Genomic DNA, 21,515 nt, shown 5'->3' with positions numbered 1-21,515 from the left:
TGAGTCTCCCCTATCACAAAGAAAAACAGTCAAGCAAAAACAATACAGAGACTTCATCTGAAAAATGCATGTAGCATTCCACCAATACCATCACTACCATCCCCATGGGGAGGGAAGTATGTATCATTACCTGAAAGAGATCATTTTATCTCCAGATTTGTTCTCCCTCAAGTTTTTTCAGTTTTACATCTGAGAATAATATCCTGTTTCATAGTTGAAAAAGACTGAGGTTTGGTTCAGACAGACATAGTATTTACTATGAGAACTGCAAAGGTTGGTGTGGTTATTTTTGAGGTGAGGAGAGGGATGGCTTTTTCAGACTTAAAAGCTTAGTATGTTCTGAATGATTCTTGGCATCTGGAACTATCCCCAGAGCTTGGGCTGAGTGATGCGATGTGATGTGTGGGCCTTTGCTGATGCTGTCTCCCCAGTGATGTTTGCTGGCCAGTTAAGCTGGACTGTTGCACTCATTCACTTTGCATCGTTCACCTGTGTAGTCTCCAAAGCAAGCACTGTGTCCAACCCTGCAGCATATTCTTTCTCTGCTTGGAATGTTCACAATTGTAGGAAAAGGTTGAGTGACAATAAATGATACTGGTCATTTTGGAGGAGTCTGAAATTTATACTCCCTCAGTCTTAGAATTGAGAACATAAGAGACTTTTTCTTTGGAAGGCCCCATTATGATAATTATATAACTATATGTATACATTTTACTAAACCTATAATTTCATTGGTCCACAGTATCTAGCACGAAGTAGGTGCTTAATAAATGTTTATTGATTGACTCCCAGTCAACACTGTGGGTGCTTGCTTGTGATTTGTAGTCTAAGGTACTTAGGGGACTTGAGGTGTAAGTATCTTGGGATAACCCTGTGAAGTTGGTGCTGCAGATATTATTACCATTTTACAATTGAGGAACCTGAGGAAAAAAGAAAGGGGTAAGTGGTCTGTCCATAGTTACGTGACCAGTGTCAGAAGCAGTATTTCAACACACAATTTTCTAACTCTCTATTACGACATTCTGATTCTTTATATCCATGGGTATCCACATTCTGTCTCTTGTATTCATAGGTATTAAGGGCATGAATATGTGCAGGCATCCATCATAGGATGGTTCTTGGTGGTGCCCAGCACATCTGTTGAGGAATTTCCTTTAAGAAAGGTTTGACCTGCATACAATTCTAAACCACCATATGCTCCCCAAACAAGATATGGCAACCAATTCACTTGTAGCCTTGTAGACTTGTAGCCTAGGGGCAGCTAGGTGGCACAGTGAATAGAGCATGCCCTGGAGTCAGGAGGATTTGAGTTCAAATCCCTGCCTCAGACATTTAACACTTACAAACTGTGTGATCTTGGGCAAATCATTTAAACCCAGTTGCCCTGCCTTCTCTCCTCCAAAAAGACAAAAAAAAAAAAAAAAGGCTTGTAGCCTAATGCAAAATTACATTGGTGATCTATGAAAGTTGCAGACAAGGATATGGTTAATCATTGTCCTTTAACAACTTGCTATGGGAATTGCATTGAAAGGGGCACATGAAGAATGGATGATGGCATACAGACTGAACAGAACTCACTTAAAAAAAATAACCCCATTTAAAGCCTTAGCTCGTATTTGGCATGGCATTAAAAAGTACCAGGAAGGGGATTGAACCCCAAAATGGATTTGAATCATGCCACTTACTTGAACTATCTTAGAGCTCTTTCTCTGAGAACACTAATAATACATATGTTAGATAAGTAGTGGAAATATTATTAACCTCATTTTACAGAATAGGGAATTGAAACTCAGAGAGTGTAGAATAACAATTCATTTGGAGGTAGAAGAAAGATCACTGGGCAGCTAGGTGGCACCATAGTGAATAGAGTGCCAGGCTTGGAGTCAGGAAGATTCCTGAGTTCAAATCCGACCTCTGACACTTACTAGCTTTATGACCTTGAGCAAGTCATCTAACCCTGTTTTTCTTGAATGAGCTGGAGAAGGAAATGGCAAACCACTCCAGTATCTTTGCCAAGAAAACCCAAATGGGGTCAGGAAGAGGCAGACACGACTGAAAAGTGACTGACAATAACCACAAACACTAGCTAGGTGACCCTGGGCAAGTCACTCTTTGTCTCAGTTCATCTGTAAAATGGGGATAATGATAGCTCCTACTTCCCAGGTTTGTTGTGAGCATCAGGTGAGATGATAGTAATTGTAAAGCACTTATTAGCACAGTAGCTGGAACACGGTAAGTGTGCTTTATAAAGGTGAGCTATTATTATCACTGGATTGGGAGTCTGAGGCCCTGGGTTTGAATCCTGCACCTGCCACATATTGTTTGTCAATTCTGTGCCACTCAGTTTCTTCATCTGCAAAATGGATGGGTTGGACCTGGGGTGGAAAGCCTGCGGTCTCAAGGCCACATGAATCCAGACCTGAAGTTCATTCAGTAAAAGGGGGGCACTTGAGGACCTGGAGGGCCACAAGTGGCCTGGAGGATGCAGGTTCCCCACCCCTGTCTTAGTCACTAGATGACCTCAAAAGTCCTCCAAAGCTATGATAAAGTCATAGTGTTTGAACATAAAGTGTTTGAGCGGGGTCTCAGACTCATGTTTTCTGCCTCAGAGAACAGTGTGCTGGACAGTACGTTTTGGGGTAAAGTGAGCTGTTTGCTTATGTTTGAATCCTTCCACATTTCGGTTTTCTAAGTGGGTTAGAACCAACATTTCCTACAACACGTGCTCGTTATCACATGCGTAATTCTTTTCCAGTGGTGTCCGCGATGGTGGTTAAGAATTCGAGGTTAGGGGGCGGCCAGGTAGCACAGCAAATAAGAGCACGGGCCCCAGTGTCGGGATGAGTTGGGGATCAAATCCAGGCTCAGACACTTAGCACCACACCCAGAAATAACTGGCCATGTAACCTTGAGCAAGTTACTTAACCCCGATTGCTTTAAAAAAAAAAAAAAGAATTCGAGGTTAGTAGACTCGAGAATCCATTCTGGCCTTGGGCAAATCTCTCCTTGTGATCCCCAGTCTTCACCTATGGGCTTGAAATAATACTTACACATGCTCAAGGTCCTCACTGGCGATTTTAAGAGGATTAAACTGTTAATACCTCTCTACTTCCTTGAACTTGAAAAGCGGGAGATTATGGGGCTGGATTGTTTTCTTAAGCAGAGTACTCTTACTTGGGAACAATCCTATTTGAAGTCTTGAGGGCTCTGCTGGAAAGCAGGTTCTGGATGCCAGTGGGTAAACTTGTCAGTTTTTTAAACATTTTATGGTTTTAATTTATTTAGTGTAGCTTTTGCCTTCTAAAAAAGGCTAAGGTTTCTTGAAGCTGGATACAATGGGAAAATTTCGTAAACCACATGGGTGGGTATGAATATAAGCTATGAATTAAAGGGATTCTTTTCAGTGGGGGCTGGTGTTAAGGGCTACCTTGGAAAATTTGGAACTGCCAGCTTTGAACCCTGGAAACTCAAAAGTTAGACCTTGAACCTCCTTATATTAAAAAAAAAAGCCTTGAATAAAGGGAAATTAAAAAAAATTCCTTTAGTCAGGTATTTAATTTTTCTCCCTTTGAAACAAGTGTTTTCAACTTGGATTTCAGAGGGTCTATGAAATTGAGTGGAGAAAAAACGTTAACATCTTTGCTTTCACTTACGTTTGGTTTTCTTTGTATCATCATCATCGTCCTCTAGCATTTTTACGTAGTAAGATGTGCAAAGCACTTTATAAATAGTTCATTTTATCTTTACAACAACCTTGGGAGGTAGTACCATTTATTATTCCCCCCTTCAGAGGAGGGATTCATCAGCTTCACCAGACTGCCAAAGGGGGGGGTCCACTTCACACAGAAAAAGATTAAGGAACCTCCGCTTTGAAGGAAGAAAATGTTTGAGAAATATTTTTGCCCTGGGCCAAAGCCTCTGTTAGAGGCCATTGATGGGGCCTTCGCTAATAGGAACCAAACTCTTTGAATCATGTGTTCAGGTAGTATGATCATTGTTTAAACAAATTCTGCTGCTATTTTTCTCAGTAATCTTGTACTTAATAAACAACTTTAGTCAATGGACTTTAGATAAAACAAGTTGAATCTAAATTTTGGGGTAAATATTCTCTGCTTAGGAGGGAAGCAAATTACTTTGCCTTTATGTAGAGGACTTGGCCAGAGGCTCTCAGGCTACTGTTTCTGATTCCAAGCCCCAGAACTCTCCTGAGGGAGCTCTACTGTTTGGAAGCCTCTGACTAATTCCTCTGACCTCTGACCTCCCCCAAAGCTCACACGCTGTCACTGAAGGGACAACTTGCAAAGGATAGATATAGACTCCATTTCCAATAGAGATGGTTGGCTTGTTGGTCAAGTAGCAGCCTTCCCTGGCAGAAAGGCCTTGCTAATAATTGCAGTAAGGGGAGTAGTTAAGTCAATCGAAAGGCACCTCTTGACCTGGGAATCCACCCTTTTTTAAGAGGGTGTGTAGAGGTCATGCTTTCTTTTCCCTGATATTAAGGGAATGTGTAGTGAAACTAAGACATTGGCTGTCTTACAAAATCCCTGTTAATATGGCATTCATTGAACATCCACAAGACTACAAGATTCAGAATAAAAATAGAAGCTTGTACAAAGGTGGGATTGTTCCTTTGAAGAAATGGCATTTTTTTGGTTTTGTTTTTAGAAATTGCCCCTTTTATTGTGATCTTTTGTTTTTGTATATCCTCATCTCCATGCACTGTCAACCCTTAAAACAAAAATAATAGAGAAGAAAATAAACAGTTCAACAAACTTGACCAATATATAAACTGAATTTGTCTTGCTAAGTTACACACCCATTCTTTGGAGACAAGCTTGGTCATTATAACTATACAGTGAAGAACTGGCATGTTAAAAAGATGAGAGAAGGCAAACACATACCTTGCAGTATCAGTAATATACAAAAATTCTGGATTGGATCAGTTAAGAAGACAAAGAGCAAATATCTTCAGTCTCTCCTTTAGTGTTTAGTAAGTGCTGTGCCCAAGACCAATGGGGACCAGCTAGACTTTAGGAGACTATAGACCTTTAGGAGGTCTAGGCCCCCTACCTTTTCTTACAGAGTATAAGGTTTGAGCCTAGCCTCCATGGGATTCTTTTCAGAGAATATTTTCCCCTTCATTTTCAAGTGAGTCTCAGAGACTTGAGACTAAGTGAGTGGCCATGTTGAAGACTTTTTCTGCCCCCATAACAGAAGGGAGCCCTCCATTAACCATGGGGATAATGGGATAGTGGCCATAATGTAGGCGTTAGGAATGCCACTGCTGCCGTATACTTAAGGAAACCAGATATGACTACCCTCAGTGGGTGAGACTTCACCAGCTACGTATCACCTGGCTTGTCTGGACATCCTTAACAGGGATGTGCTGAGTCAGACCGACAGAGCCTAAACACCATGTTCATTTGGTGTTAGTGGGAGAAGCTCATGAATGGGTTTTGTTTGTTTATTTTTTCCTGGTGAGGCAATGACAGAAAATGGCCCTTAGCAGACCAACCACAAGCTTGCATAGGTAGTCTTTTGTGGAGAGGAAGAATGAGACTGTACATCCATTAGGTCACCTCCTAACTACAACTGGAATTTTCATTCCAAAACAAAGATTCTGTGGATCATCAAGTCAGGTTTGATCTAATTTTATTGGGTCTATAAATGATTTTACATTCCATAGGGAGAAAAAGACTTGGCCCTAGAGAGCCCTAATCAGTAATGTATATAGTTCAGGTGACGCATTTTAGGAATCAAACCAATAAACATTTATTAAGTACCTACTATTTGCCAGGCTCTGTGTGCTAAGCACTACAGATAGGAAAAAGCAGTCCCTACTCAAGGAATTTAGTCTTACTATATACCGGATAAATAGAAGATAATTAACCTAGGGAAGGCGCTAGAATTAAGAGGGATTGGAGAAGGTCGAAGGTAGAATTTCAGTTGGGATTTAAGGGAAGGCAGGAAAATCAGTAGTTGGAGTAGAGGAGGGGAGAGCAATCCAGGCATGGGGAACAGCCAGAAAAAACATCCAGAGCTGAGAGATGGAGGCTTTTGTCTGTGGAACAGTCAGGGGCCCAGTGTCACTGGGTCGAAGACACCATGATAAACTGCCAGAGAGTATCCAGAAAAGGAAAACCAAACCAAGGAAGGGTCTGGAAATCATGATTTATGAGAACTGGTTGATGGACTTATGGATATTTAGCCTGGGGATGAGAAAGCCCAGGGGCACATGATATTTGTCTTTACATATTTGAAGGACTGTCATGCGGAAGGTGAATTTTTTGTTGCTGTTATTCAGTCTTTTTCCAGTCCTGTCTGACTCATGAATGACCCCATTTGAGGTTTTCATGGCAAAGGTACTGGAGTGGTTTGCCATTTCATTCTCCAGCCATTATACAGATGAGGAAACAAGTTACTTGCCCAGGGTCACACAGTTAATCTGAGGCCAGAACTGAACTCAGGAAGATGCGTCTTCCCTACTCCAGGCCTGACACTATCCCCTGTGCCACCTAGCTGCCCCTGGAAGGTGAACTAGATTTGTTCTATTTGGCCCCTGGGGGAAACAGAAGTAGGAGTAATGGCTGGAAATGACAAAAAAAGCCAGTTTGGGCTTGTGTATAGAGAAACTTCCAACAATTAAAGCTGTTGGAAAGTAAAATGAGGCATCTCAGAAGATAGCTTTCTGCTCCCTGAAAAGCAAAGGCTGAGTGAGGACTCTAAATCGATTGTAGACTCTACAATAGAGAGAATTCTTGTGTAAGGGCGGATTGACCTTGATGACCTCTGAAGCTCTTTTTTTTCCTATTCTGAGATTCAGTGATGACTGCTTCTCAGTTGCTTCTTTCCACGTTTGGAAATATCCAAGGGAATTTCTCTTAGTAGCAAACCAGGGGTAAATGATTATTATTCCTTATGTCAGAGGCTGCTTAAAATATGGTTTGTTTTGAACTTGAAGGTTAGACTTGGAGAGACTAGGAAAGAGCCTTTTTCCTTAGTGACCAACACATTAAAAAAAATTTTTTTTTGAGGGGGCAAGGCAATTGGGGTTAAGTGACTTGCCCAAGGTCACACAGCTAAGTGTTAAATGTCTGAGGCTGGATTTGAACTCAGGTCCTCCTGACTCCAGGGCCAGTACTCCATTCACTGCATCACCTATCTGCCCCTTGACCAACACATTTTAAAAGAAAAGACTCTAGCTTGGGTTGGGGCTAACAGGAAAATGAGGAAGCGAAGCCAGAAATGTGGGGAGATTGCAGTAAACTCCTATTTGGTCTCCCCCATCCTATACCTTTGGTGACCTTCAAGGTCTATGTGAGTCAGAAAGTGTGTTACAGCATCCAAATGAGCCAGCACAAATTTGGGCTTCATTAAAAGGGGAAGTGATGGTCTTCTGTGCTCAGCCATCTTTCGACCTTGTCAGGAAGTTTTGTGTTCAACTCTGGGTACCACAGGTGGACATTGATAAGGTTCTGGTGCCCTCCCACACAAAGTTTCCTTATTTCTGCTTTGAATGTGTCTTGATTATACCAGTGTTCATTGTCTCCTCTGCTAGAATGTAAGCTCCCTAAGGACAGGTTCTGTGTTGCTTTTGCCTTTATATCCTCAGTTCTTAGCATTGTGCACGTCATATAGTAAGTACTTAATAAATTCTTGTTGGTTGATTGGATTGAATTGGGGAGTGGGTTTTTGGTCATAAAGGGCAATGTGACAATTAAAAAAATCACAACTTCCGCTTAGATAGGTCTTTGTGCTTTCCAAAACACTTTCCTATGCATGAACATAATTCTGTTTTCTCATGGAACATGCTGGGGTAGGTAGTGCAGATAATTCCCATTTTACAGATTAGGAAGCAGAAGGCCAGGAGATTACTTGTACAAGGTGAGTGATAGAGTCAGGTCTCATAACTCCCTCCCTAGGGATTACTGCCATACCTACCAGCCTGTGTTTCTTTTTATCACTCTTGGCATTCACCCATCTCCCTTTATCCCCAGATAATTGACATAGAGATATTTGAGCCCAAATTCCTAGCAGTCATCCTCATAAGCTTTTTCTCCTTTCCCTATGATCTCTGGCTTGTTATGACTGCGTTGTTTTGTGCTTATTATTAATAGAACCATTTATCTCTGCTGACTCAGTTCAACTAAGTTGGCAAAGTCAATTCAGCATGAGTTGGCAAACTGGATTCCAGACTCACTTCATGAGTCTTGGATGCAGGAAGGACATTCCCTACAGGTAGCTGGTTATATGACATAATCGGCATGGAAGTAAACAGGACCTAGTATCTCAATGAATCATAGAATCTTAGAGTTTGAAAAAGCCTTGAGATCGTCTGGTCTTCCACCTTCAGATACATAGGGTATTATGCCCATTTTTTTCAAATGAGGCAACCTCGGCCAGAGAAGTTGTGGGACTTTCTTGGGGTCAGATAGTAAGTGGCAGAATAGTCTTTAGTTGATTGATAGGGAAGGAGAAATCCCTGTGATTCCACTGACCACTAAGTATTGTTTTGTGGTGTTGGAACTTCTTTATCATCCAGCAAGATAGAGACACAGCTACTTTTTTAGGACCAAATTTTCCAAATTGGCTTGGAAGCCAATCTCTGAGCTTAATTTTGTCAAGTATATAGCTTTTAGACATTTTAATTGTGCAAGCCACAAAATGTCCATTGAAACAATAAATAGGAAGTAATATGAATCCCTAAACACGATGGCCTTCTGCACATATGGCACTTCATCTCTCACCTCCTTATCTTTGCTTGCCTGATATGCTTCCTCACTTCAATCTTAGTTTTCCTGGCTTCCTTCAAAACTCAGTTCAAATCTTACCTTCTGTGTCACTCCCCCTTCTCCCCCAACTGATAGTGCCTTCCTTTCTGGTATTGCATTCTATGTACTCTGCATATATCTTAGATGCATCTAGTAATTACATATTGTCTCATAATGTGCACTCCTTAAAGATGGGGACTTTTTGGTTGGTTATTTTGGGGGGGGGTTTGATTTTTCCTCCACTTAATAGTATTTTATTTTCTCCAATTACATGTAAAGATAGTTTTCTGTTTGTGTTTGCTTTTTTTTTTCTTTTATCTCCAGCACTTATCTCAATGCCAGGCACATTTTTTTTGTTATTATTTTTGGAATATTTTGGTCGTGTCCAGCTCTTCATGACCCCACTTGTGGTTTTCTTGGCAAAGATACTGGAGTGGTTTGCCATTTCCTTCTTCAACTAATTTTACAGATGAGGAAACTGAGGCAAACAGGGTTAAGTGATTTGCCCAGGGTCACACAACTAGTATATGTCTGAAGGCTGGATTTGAACTTAGGTCCTCCTAACTCCAGGACCTGGTGCTCTATCCCACTGTGCCACCTAGCTGCCCAGGCACATTGTAAGTGCATAATAAACAGGTATATGGACAAACTGACAAATAGATGAAGATAACAGTGAAAACTCAAAATTCTCTGGTCAGGCTCTTGGTCCAAATCCAAATTTTTAGAAAAGATGTGTTGTCATACAAAACAAATCAGTAAACAAATATTGTTAATTTCATTTATTATGGAGTTACTTGACACCTGTGATGTATGAGGCATTATACTCCATGCTGTTGCAGAGAAAATGCTCTCTGCCCTCAAGGAGCTTACAATCTATTTTACTATTTTAGTACAATGACAAGTATACAAATAACTATAATCTACAAAGCAAAATACAGTGAGGGTTTAAGGGAAGTGTTTTAAAAATGTGCTCTGGCCATTCAGAGAGAGAGAGAGAGATGGATCACATCTTGTTGGGAAAAATCAGGTAAAGTTTCGTGAGGGGAGGGGAAAAGTTTGGCAAGTGGAGGTATCCAGTTACACTACACTATATTACACTACAGCCTAGAAATGTTTAACAAACTAAATAAAAATACAATAAAACATAGATAATGTTAATCTGTGGTTTTCTAAGTCAGTATGGATGCAGGCAGGGATATTTCTAAATATTTTGGTCACATCAGATAGTTATTTAAAGTGAAATATTTGTAAAACACTTTGTTAACCTTAACGTGTTATATAAATGTTAAATTATATCACATCTCCCTCAAAGATAACAGCTATTATATACAGGATAATCATAGTTATAGCTGACTTTTTAAAAAATAGCATTTTTTATCTGATTACATGTAAAGATAGTTTTCAACATTCCTTTTTGGAAGATTTTGAGTTCCAATTTTTTTTCCCTTCCCTCTCCCCTTCCCAAGAGGGCATGCAATCTAACATAGGATATACATGTACAGTCATGTAAACATATTTCCACATTAGTCATGTTGTGGAAGAAGAATCAGAACAAAAGGGGGAAAAAACCCATGAGAAACAAAGAACTAAAAAAGTGACAAAAATATGCTTGGCTCTGCATTCAGACTCCGTGGTTCTTTCTCTGGATGCGGTGAGAATCTTCCATCATGAGTCCCTAGGAATTATCCGGGATCGTTGCATTGCATAGCTGACATTTTTATAGTACTTTATGGTTTACACACATTTATCTCATTTGATTTTTCCCAATAAACCTGTGAAGTAAGTTCTATCATCATCTCCATTTTACAATTAAGAGTACTGAGCTTTTGAGAGGTTGTGATCAGCATCAGCTAACTGAAAAATGTCTGAGGCAGGATTGGAAACCAGATCTTCTTGTCTTAAGTCCACTACTCAACCCACCATGATTGTAGGAAAGTCCAACATACTGACTGAAAAGGTTAGTCCTGTCTGCAAACCCCAGGATATGAAATGAATCCCACTCTTAACCTATGTACATACGTTGGTGCAAGCTGGCGTCAAGCTCCCCTGGGAGCTGCAATGGAGCCTATAGGGAAGGAAGGGAATGCTTAGCCTATTCTCTCATTTTCTTTTATCTTCTTACTACTCTTCTGCTTCAGATAGATCTGATTAAAGGATAGGATGGAGAAAATACAAGGTAATATTTCTCTTCACCATGGTCTCTGTTTCTGTCTTTGTTTCTCTTGCTACACACACACACACACGCACACGTATCTACTTGTAATAAATGCATTCACTGCAGCTGGCGTTATGAAAATACCCTTGGTCGCTCTTAAAGACCCTGGCGTACTGAAGTGTCCGCCTCCATAGAGAGCGCAAGTCTCCCGGGGCAGTGCTATCCCCATCCATGCCTTGGTGCAGGGGTTTTGCTTTGGGAAGGTGCAGCATGTGGCAGAATTCCCGTTCCTGTTGCATGCTTACTCATGCTGGGTGGGGGCTTGATGTGCCATGCTCCTACTCTCCTGATAACCCATCTGCTTCTGGCCAGTGATGTAAACGTACCAGCTGCTTCCAGAGAACCACTCTGCATCCTGCAGGAGGAAGAGGCCGGTCGAGCATCAGTCTGTTCGGCAGCCTGGCCCTCCCTCCTCCCTGGCCTCACCTCTGCCTGTCTGAGAATCAGACTGAGTAATCCTCTTACAAGCCAGTGATTTCTCAGTGTAGCTTAGCGTAAGGGTTTTAGGGCTGCTGCTGATTTACGGTGCAGGGGAAAGGCTTGGCCACGGTAGGAGCTGGAAGGTCTGTATCCCCACCGTGGCCAGACAGAAAGTGGCCAGGAAGAAAGCACAGAAAATGAAGGCTCTTCTCTTACTGGTCTTGCCTTGGTTAAGTCCTGCAAACTACATTGACAATGTGGGCAACCTTCACTTCCTGTACTCAGAACTGTGAGTACTCACAGTGGTTGTGTGTGTGTGTGTGTGTGTGGGTCTGTGGGTCGGTGTCTCCCTGTTTTTGTGCCTGCTTCTGTATTGTGAGTCTCTTGAGTGGGATAAATCCTATGTACACAACGTGCCTGATGGAACGAAACCTCCTGCCTGCATCTTAAAGCAACATGGCCGATTAAACAACAAACAAACAAAATCTGTGTCTGATTTAGCAAACAATAAAAAGCCAAGAGATCTGAATGTGGGCGGAGCTCATTCAGCCAAGAATTGTGCAGGTTTCTAGGCCACCTTTAGCTTCTTCTCTTTAATCCATTTTATCCATTTATTTTTAAGTGCCTTTTTTCAATAAATGCATCTCCTCCTTCCATAAATAGAACTAAAGAGGAGACCGAACACAGAGTGTGCATGTGAGCATCTGTCTCCAGATTCTTTCAGCTGGTTCCATTTGATGGGGAAGATGCTTGCCTAAATACACATTTACTTTCCTTATAGGAGGAAGACACCCTTGTTTGCTTTATAGAACCCTAAAAAAAAAAAGGATCTATTCATCTTTTATGAGAGAAAATAATCCATGGAGCAAACCTCAAGCCATGCTTTTGTCTGAGTCTGGCTGTTGGTAAGCTTTGAAGGAAGGTTGCAGGAACAATGCTCCTGGTTTCCAGCAAACAAATAAATAGTTCTTCTAGGTATGCCTCAGCTATTTGGAGCATTTATAAAAATGCATTTCACTTGACTAGCCAGTGGGCTCACAACGACTAGGAAAACAGTCATCTGGAGTCAGAGGAGATATAAAAATAGCCCCAGTAAGTTCACTGGCCATGCATGCAATGAGTGTCAACGAGTAATTTTGAACAGGAATTACAAATAGGTGACAGGCCCATCCTGGAAAAGACTATCATACGATCACAGTGAGTAAACATGGTTATGATTGACAGTGAGGGCAGTGATAGCACCAGAGAACATGTGGAGATAGCCAAAGGTACCTTTTAAATCAGGGAATCCAGCCACTAAAAACACAGATGCTGATCATTCTGGGATGTTGGCTGAATTGTGGAATCATGCAATTCTCAGGATTTTCTGGTTGTACCTTCCTGGAGGTAAAGCCAGTTTTTGACATTGGGTAAGAATGTTTAAAGGGAAAATCTCTTGACTAAGGCTAAACCAAATCTAAACTTGGTAAGCATCGATCGCCAAAGCAAACTAGGACACTGAAAAATGTTTTTCTGGAAAAGCAAATGTTGCTCGGATGAATCAGGGTCGCAGAAAGGCCCCATCACCCCTTCTGTGCAGATTGCTGATTATACCACACCACAAGTCCAAATACCGTAGCTGCCAAAGAGTCTTCCCTTCTCATTATTTCTCTCTCCCCCTATCATTTTACAAACGAAACTGAGGGCTACAGAGATGGAATGACTTCTTCAAGGATATATAGCCAGTCTCACATCAGAGGGGAGAGAAGAGAAAATCATCACATAAGTGATCATGGGATTAATCCCAGGTTGATAACCCCTGGTAAATCAGTCACTTGCTTGTCAGGCAATTGCCTTCTGACTCCACTTACCATCCCTGAGACTCCCCTGACCAAAACACTCTCTGCCTTATGTGTCCTCTTCCTCTATTAGGATATAAGCTCCTTGAGCGAGGCACAGAGCCTACCATATAGTAATAACTGCTTAATAAATATTCATTCACCAAGAAACAAGATCAGCCTCAGAAGCTGAGCCTGGAACTAACCCCACTGTGGCTGTCAGAACACAAAATAACTTTAATGAAGATCCCCCCAGAGAATCTCAGAGGAGTGAATTTACAGGATCTCAAAGGATCATTTTTCCCCTTTATCCATAGTCCTTAGTGCATAGTGCCAGACACATAGGTTCTGAATATGTGCTGGTGAGGTAGGGGGAGGTTGAATTAATCTAATTAGAAAGTCTAGCATCTCATATTTTCAACCTAAAAGGGCAATGAGACCAAGTTGAGGAAAAACAAAACAAAACAAAACCTGGATTTGACTTCTACATTGTTTTTTTATTTTGTTTTTTGTTTTGTTTTTTTTTTGTTTGTTTTTTTTTATCCCAAATTATTAACAGCTCACTTAGTTTGTGTGTACTTTCCAATCTTCTCATCTGTAAAATGGAGATAAACCTGCACATATTGCCTACCCTTAGAAAGCTATTGTAAGGAAAGTGATCGGGCAATGGGAATTGCTGCTAGTATCATTTGGAGCAAGAAGGTTAGGGACAGCTAGGTGACACAGTGGCCAGAGTGCCAGGCCCGCAATCAGGGAGATGTGAGTTCAAATCCAGCCTCAGACACTAGCAGTGTGACCCTGGGCAAGTCACTTAACCCTGTTTGCCTCAGTTTCCTCATATGTAAAATGAGCTAGAGAAAAAAATGGCAACCCACTGCAGTATCTTTGCCAGAGAACCCCAAATGGGATCAATGAAGAGTCAGACAATGGCAGCAGAATTAAGATGTTTAATTTTCTGTCTTCCTGATGTGAGTGGGTTTGTCATCTTTCTTCTACCTTGAAAATTCTCTGTGGTCTTCCAGAATGCTGCTACCGCCTTTGATGATACATTCCTTTTCTCTTTGGGCCCCCCCAGTGCCTTCTCTACTGTATTCTGCTTATGGTACGTTTCTGGTCTTTATCTTAACCATCCACTGCATTGACTTCCAGGCCCAGTTCTTTAATGGATGAATCCCTGTTCAGGAATTTGAACATTTGTTTTTACAACTCTGAAGAGCAATGAGGAAGCTGTGCTTTATATTCTGCAAGTGTGCTTGTGTGTGTGTGTGTGTGTGTGTGTGTGTGTATGATTGCATGTGTGATCCTGTATATGTTTGGGGTGGGGGAAAGGGAAGGAAGGGAGGAGTGGAGACACTCTGGCTATTGACCCCTCATGAAGCTGTTTTTTCATCTGTTTATATTGGGTGCTTCTGAATGGGCTGTTGCTGTGTGGTCTCAGTGGGGGGGGGGGGGGGGTGGATTATGATTTTCAAAATGAAGTTACCAACTATACTATTGATGAAGAATGAAAAGGTCCTTGTTATCATTGTTTGTTGTAGACTGGAGAGCTTCACAGGAAATTGGGAAATGTCAGCTTAACTCATATTCATAAAAATATTTTCAGTTTTCAAATATCAGTACTAGTGAATTATTGCCAAAAAGGGAAAGGCAAAAAAAAATGACAGTCCATTCCACCCAACTTCCTCCATCCAGTGGGACTATCACAGGGCAGCTGGGGCTTCTTCCAGACATCAGTATCAAGGATGATTACTTCCTCCTTTCCCTTCCCTCTCACTCCATAGAGCATCAGTCATCAATTGCCACCCCCCACCCCCTTCCCTTACCTGGTCCCTGCCTGCTACACCCAGGGTCCTGGGGCCATCATATTCCTCCAGAACTGAACTCCACCACCCCCTAGAAATGCCACCTGGCCTGGGGAGTCATTCCATGTGACTGAGATGCCTGAGATCTAGTGTGTGGGATCAGTTGGGGTAAGGAGATGAACAGCCATGGCAATCAGCATTGGTTACTGCTGAACCCTTTTTCTCCATCCCCCTCTTCCCAAAGAAAACTGAGCTAGAATCAGGACAACATACAATATGGAACTATAATGTACAATATACAAATTCTGGCACTCATCACACCTCTCTCAGAGTAATCAAGGCTCACACAGCTAAGTAAGTGTCTGAGGCTGAATCTGAACTTGGGTCTTCCTGACTTTAGGCCTGGCGCTCTCTTCCTTGTATTAGCCCTTGGGGTATATAACCAGTCTTACATCAGCAGGGAGAGAAAGAAAAAGAGTCCCATAAATAAGTAATCCTAAGTTTAACTACCCTTCACGCTCCCCAGCCCTCTTTTTCTTTTTTTGGTCATCCTTGGCTCTCCACCATTTTTTAGTAAACCCCTTTTCATCTTAGATCTTTTCCTCTGAAACCTAACAACCTCCTCAGGTCACCACATCTCCGAGCACTTTGCTCAATGCCGGCTATTTCCTCCCTTAAACCAGAATACATCTGTGGCAGACTCCTTGCTTCCTCCCACCCATTTGTAGACCCTCCCTCAGTCACCATCCCTCTCTCTCTCTCCCTGAAAGTCTCCTCCATCCTTGTTGCTGTCCTTTTTGGGCCTCCAGGTGACACCTTTTCCTTCCCAGTAAAAGTCTGTACCTGGGTCACATTTCCCCCCCCCCCTTCCCCCAGTCCCTGTCCATATTGGGGCACTTTGGCCTCCCAGATCCTCAGCCTCACCCAGGTAAGTTCCCAGCAGATGCTAGACTTCTTGGTTATGTCTCTGTATATACAGCATTGGTTTTCCTGAGTAGAGAATGTTTGTTCCAGCTGTAATTTTGTTTCAGAACATTAAAATGAGTGATTTCAATTTCATTACTTGAATCATTTCATGCTAGCTGGAAATAAGGTCTAGGAAAGAGAGGCTGTCAGAGTATAAGGCCAGGGAGCCCCTGGAGCTAGAAGGATGCTTTTCTGACTACATAGGGCAGGCTGCACAAATCAGATACTCAGAACATGGGATTCATACATAGAGTATTCACAAACCAACCCGGAAAAGCACACCTCTGACTAATTACACCTACCAAGCTGGAGCAAAAAGTGTCACCTCTGGGTTCTTACCCCTGAAATAACTTTAAATGAAGCACAGCTGGTCTGATTCTCCCTCTCCCCCTGCTCCCCCCTCCACTGCACCTTGTTTATACGTGAGAAAACATCAGCCTGGGGAAGTTTGGGATAATTCAAATCCTTGTCTGGGATCCTCAAGCTTTGCCAACCTTAGGTCAAAGTTTTATATGGACATTTACTTAGAATTGACTTTCCTTTTCTCCTGCTTTTAGCCAGGTAATCCAAGACTACGGTTTTTTGTTGTTGGTTTTTTTTTTTTTTTTACAGCTTGAAAGCATTTTGAAATGAATAATTTTATTAAATGGCAAGACATCTATTCAACTGTAAACTTGTCACAATTCCATTGGGTTTTGAGTCTTTGAGAGGAAGCATGTATGTGTGTGTGTGTATGTGTGTGAAAGAGAGAGAGAGAGAATGAGAATAAATATGGATGTGTACATGTGTAGAGGGGGAACCATAGTGAAATAATTTTAGAACAGGGGTGCCATTTTTGTGTGTCCCAGTTTCTTCTCTGGCGTTCTGGGGAAACCTATGGTCCCACTTCTCCAAATGATGTTTTTAAATGCGTAAAATAAAATGCATAGAATTACAAAGGAAACCTGTGATATTGAAATATAGTTATCAAAAGATTTTTTTTTTAAAGTTCATAGACCCCAAGTTAAGAATTACTGCTTTGGGATCAGTTTCTGTCTTTTTTTTTTTTTTAACAGTATTAATTATTTTCCTTACTTTCAAAGTTTAAATCAACAGAGTGAATAAGCTTTCTGGATTTGCTAGGGAAAAGATCTCTAAAATAAATCTCCAAGGGTTCTTTCTTTTTTTTTTTTGGAGGGGAAAGGCAGGGCAATTGGGGTTAAGTGACTTGCCCAAGGTCACATGGCTAGCAAATGTTAAGTGTCTGTGGCTGGATTTGAACTCAGGTCCTCCTGATTCTAGGGCCTCTATTCACTGTGCCTCCTAGCCACCCCAAAGTTCTAGGTTTTTAAAAAGAATGAATATATGTTTTAAATGAAATATGGACTAAAACATGGAAGGAAGGCAGTATAGTTGACCGCAAATAGAAAAAGGAAGAGTGTCCTTCTACTTAGGAAAAAGGGTAGCTACCCACCCAGAGGAGGGAAGTCAGGGCCAATGGAGGTTTCACGGCCATGTCTCTTGGTACTTTTGAAGGCCTTCTTGACAAGTCAAACCAAGCATTTTTTTTTAAATGTTAAAACTTTTGTATTTGGAAGGAAATTGAAGCCTCATGTTTCTGATTCATTTATGCTTAACTTATCAGAATGTCGCTTTTCAGGATTCTTTGATGTCCAAGGAACCCCATGATCCTTTTCATTAGCTCCCCTTCCTCCCAAGAAACAACCACTTCTGCTTTACCAGCTGTAATATAACCCCAGCCTCTCCTTCCTCCTCACTCACTCCCATGATCCAGGATACATGTTCTCCACTTGGTAAAGTAGGCTTGCCTTTCCTTTGTCCTCCTGATGGCATGTCAAGGGAGTAAAAAGTCAAAATAGAAAGTTCCTTGAAAAACATGTTTGGCACAATGTCAACCACTCCGTGGTATTATACTGGCTTTCTTCCTTCCTTTTTAACACTCCATTAATGCAAAGGAATTCTTCAGGTAACTTGTAAAGAATGTCCAACTTTCAGAGAAGCCCAACTAAGCCAGACATAGTGACCAAGTCAGAAGAAGCTAAGAATAGAAAGTAGGTAGTGTGGGGAGATGGATATGGAGTCAAAGTACTGAGTGACTTTGGTCAGGTTATCTCTTTGGGCCTCAGTTTCTATGTCTGTAAAATGAAGAGTTTGGGCTAAATGATATCTAAGAACCCCTATGATGGAGGTGTGAAATACACAGTCTCTGGGTGACCCACTGCCCTCCAGGGTGAGGCCCAATTATATGAAAATGTAATTGGGAAATATTTGACAAAGTAAATAAAAATACAATAAAACATAGATAATGTATTTTACAATTAAAATTCTGATTAAGTAATTTAAAATTTTAATTTAAAAACCCTCAGGGAGCCTTATGAATGGATTAGTGACCCAGTTTCTATCTGAGTTTGAAATCACTATCTTATAACTCTAAGTCCTTGAACCTGTAAATAAATCAACCAGTCAGATAAATGCAAGGATTCCAAAAATGCAAAACACTATCTAATATAGCAGAATCTTTAATGCAGACATAATCCCATTGAGTACTCCAATCATCTTCTTCAATTTGGTATGTGATAACTGAATTAAATTGTTGTCATGTCACTTGGCTTTTTTAATCAGAGCTATAACTAGGGTGAGGTTAAGGGACTTTGCTTCAGGGTGTTGAAATTTAAAGGGTGATGAATGCACTGTTAGTTAAAATGAGAAACAATCAAATGGCATACTTCCTACCTCTCCCTCTGTGGCTCTTCCTTGCCTAGTCCTATGATTCATCCTTCTTAGCAGTAGCCTTTCAGTGTCTTGCATTCTCTACCTGACCACGGTCCAGGTGTTTCCATGTCATCTTCATTGCCTATTACTATGACATCCTGGAGTCTCTCTTTCCATTATGCCTGTGTCCTGAATTAAAACATCTCTCTTTAAAATCTCTTGGCCACCTTCAACTGAATTTGTATGTTTAAAAAAACCTGATTTTTAGAGAACCATTCCTGCTGCTAGTACCAGAATTGCTGGTTCTCTCTCTTTTCTCTTGTTGATCCAAATAGGTGGGTGGGGTCACACCCATACCCTGCAGATGGGATCTCTGTGGATGCATTGTTGAGGGTTTTTGATGCTAAGGAAAAGGGAAAAATGCTCATCTAGATTCTTACCTGGACAAATACAGTGATTTATAAATGAAATAGTTGTTCACAAAACATTTTGGATTGTTTTTTGTTTTTTTGCTTTTTGGAGAGCAATTGGAGTTAAGTGACTTGCCCAAGGTCACATGGCTAGTTTTTTTGTGTTAAGTGTCTGAGGCCAGATTTGAACTCCGGACTCCAGGGCTGGTGCACTATTCACTGTGCCACCTAGCTGCCCGTGCTGGTTGTTTTTCAAGAAAAATTTTAATTGAAAGGAAGGGAAGGGAAACAGAATAAGCATTTATGTATCACCTAGCATGTGTGAGGAAACTGTGTTCAGTGCTTTACAAATATTACTTCATTTGATGCTCACAAAAACTCTGGGAGGTAGGTGCTATTATTATTCCCATTTTACATTTGAGGAAACTGAGGCAGACAGAGGTTAAGTGACTTGCCACGGGTCACATAGCTAGTAAATGTCAGAGGCTGGATTTGAACTCAGATCTTCTTGACCCCAGATCTAGTATTCTATCCACTTCACCACCTACCTGCCTTTTAAGGTAAAAATAATGTCTCCCTTGGTTTAAAAAAAAAAAATCCCTCCCTAAAGTAACATTAAATGTACATATGATACTTTTGTTTTGTTGAGGAAAATATGTTGAGAGAGAGTTTGGGAGTAATATGGAAATGATAATTATTTCTTCTTTTTAAAAGTTTTATTAATTTTATATCACAATCATTTCTTGGTATGTTTCCTTGGAAAATAGTTGAGTCAACAAGTATTTATTAAAGACTACCATTAATACAACACTTGCCTCCCACCCCCCCAACATACACACACACACACACACACATTGTAGCAACCAACATTAGCAACCTTGTCTAAGCGTATGCACTCATAGGCTTCCCCACCTCTAGCAAAAGGAAGGAAATGTGTTTCTTCATCTGTTCTCTAGGACCAAAATTGTTTATTCCTGTGGATTACAATATTCTTGGACTTTGATAAATTGACCTTTGCATAGAATTGGTAACAATAGTAATTTCTTTAACAATATTGAGTACTGATTGAATATAATGTTGATTCAGAAGTTTCTATCTCCCCACCAAGATAGATCCACCATTGTCTACTGAAGGAACTAACAACAAATAGAAAGGTTATGGTCAGGAAAAAAAAGTGTACCAGGCCAAAGCAGAGAGAACAGTTTCCACAAATCAAGGTGTGATAAACCAGACCTTGTCTCTGCATTGCCAAAATGACAGAAGAATCTAAGAAGTTGTTCAGTGGCATCTCAAGAAAACTACATGTTGACCAAGGGTATTTTTCACTTCTCAGTTGGAAACAGACTAGGCATCCCTCAATTTGTTTCTTTTCACTTCTCCATTGATGGTCTTTTCCTGAAGAGGTCAAGAGAATGTTTTCTTTTTTTTTTTTTAATGAGTTTTAACAGAGGTCTTCCCACTTAAATACAATTCATGCACAAGTCAAGACATCACTCGTAATGTCATTTGTACTCTTTGAAATGGACTAACAAACATCATCAACATTATCCCAAGTATCCTTCCCTTCCCTTCCCCCTCCCAAGGAGTCATCTCATATAACAAATAGTACTTTTTAGAGAGAAGAAAAAAACAGCACAACTCAGCAATATTTTGAAAAAGTCTCCAAACATGTGTGATATGTGACACTTGTGGATTGATCTTCCCACAAAAGAAAGTTATCTCGTCATGGAGTTTGGACTTTTTGGAGGACTCCAAATAGGATTTCAGATGCAACTCAAAATATCACTAATTTTTAAAAATTCTTTTTATTCTTGAACTTAAGGACCAAATCAGTATTTACTTTTTTTAAAAGGACTGTTGTGCAATGCAAATTCACAGGTATATGGGCACCTCTTCAGTCACTACATCCCTATAAATCAAATAGGTTCCCCCTGCCTCCAGCTACCCCAGCCACCATTTCTGAAAGCTAAGTCTCATAATGTTGTTTTACATCTTGTGATTCTGTCCTTATCATCTTCGGATCTTCAGATTTCTTCCAATTTGTTCTCTTTTCCCATGGTGCTTGACTAACTACCTACCCAAGTGAGTATGAGCCATGAATTTTGTCACTCCCTCTCCCAGCTCATCCATCAATGTGTTGGGTCAGAGCTTTGAGGTTGCTGACTGTTGAAACACCCTCCCAGACACCTTCACACAACTGAATTTAATACCTTTTAGTATTGTTTTAATTATTCATGTTCATTTTCAGGCCAAATGAATCAAGCTAATTTAGTCCACTCTTTTCTTCCTCTCCCTACCCCCACCAGTCCCAACTGTACCAACCCCAGCACTGAAATCTAAAATTCTGTCCCAATAATCTCACAGGCTTGTCTATTGTAAATTAAACCCAAACAATGCATTGC

The 21,515-nt window shown here is 40.9% G+C and overlaps 1 protein-coding gene across 2 annotated transcripts in view; it reads left to right on the top strand.

The window, feature by feature from the left end:
• Positions 1 to 21,515, top strand: part of LNX1 (ligand of numb-protein X 1) — a 150,963-nt gene that overhangs the window by 31,287 nt on the left and 98,161 nt on the right. Inside the window, exon 1 of one of the 2 annotated variants that reach the window (XM_069105231.1) lies at positions 11,219 to 11,695. The exons of the other annotated variant lie outside the window; for it this stretch is intronic. Within the exon in view, the coding sequence (XP_068961332.1) occupies positions 11,604 to 11,695 (92 nt within the window). The 5' untranslated portion in view covers positions 11,219 to 11,603. Of the gene's footprint in view, positions 1 to 11,218; positions 11,696 to 21,515 lie in introns of those variants that run through there. 2 annotated transcript variants of the gene reach the window in all.

The sequence above is a fragment of the Petaurus breviceps genome, unplaced genomic scaffold, assembly GCF_028583685.1.
Source record: "Petaurus breviceps papuanus isolate PSGF00001 unplaced genomic scaffold, PetGlider_PUasm1.0 76, whole genome shotgun sequence".
Taxonomy (NCBI): Eukaryota; Metazoa; Chordata; class Mammalia; order Diprotodontia; family Petauridae; genus Petaurus; species Petaurus breviceps.
This window is presented reverse-complemented; position numbering and strand designations above follow the sequence as displayed.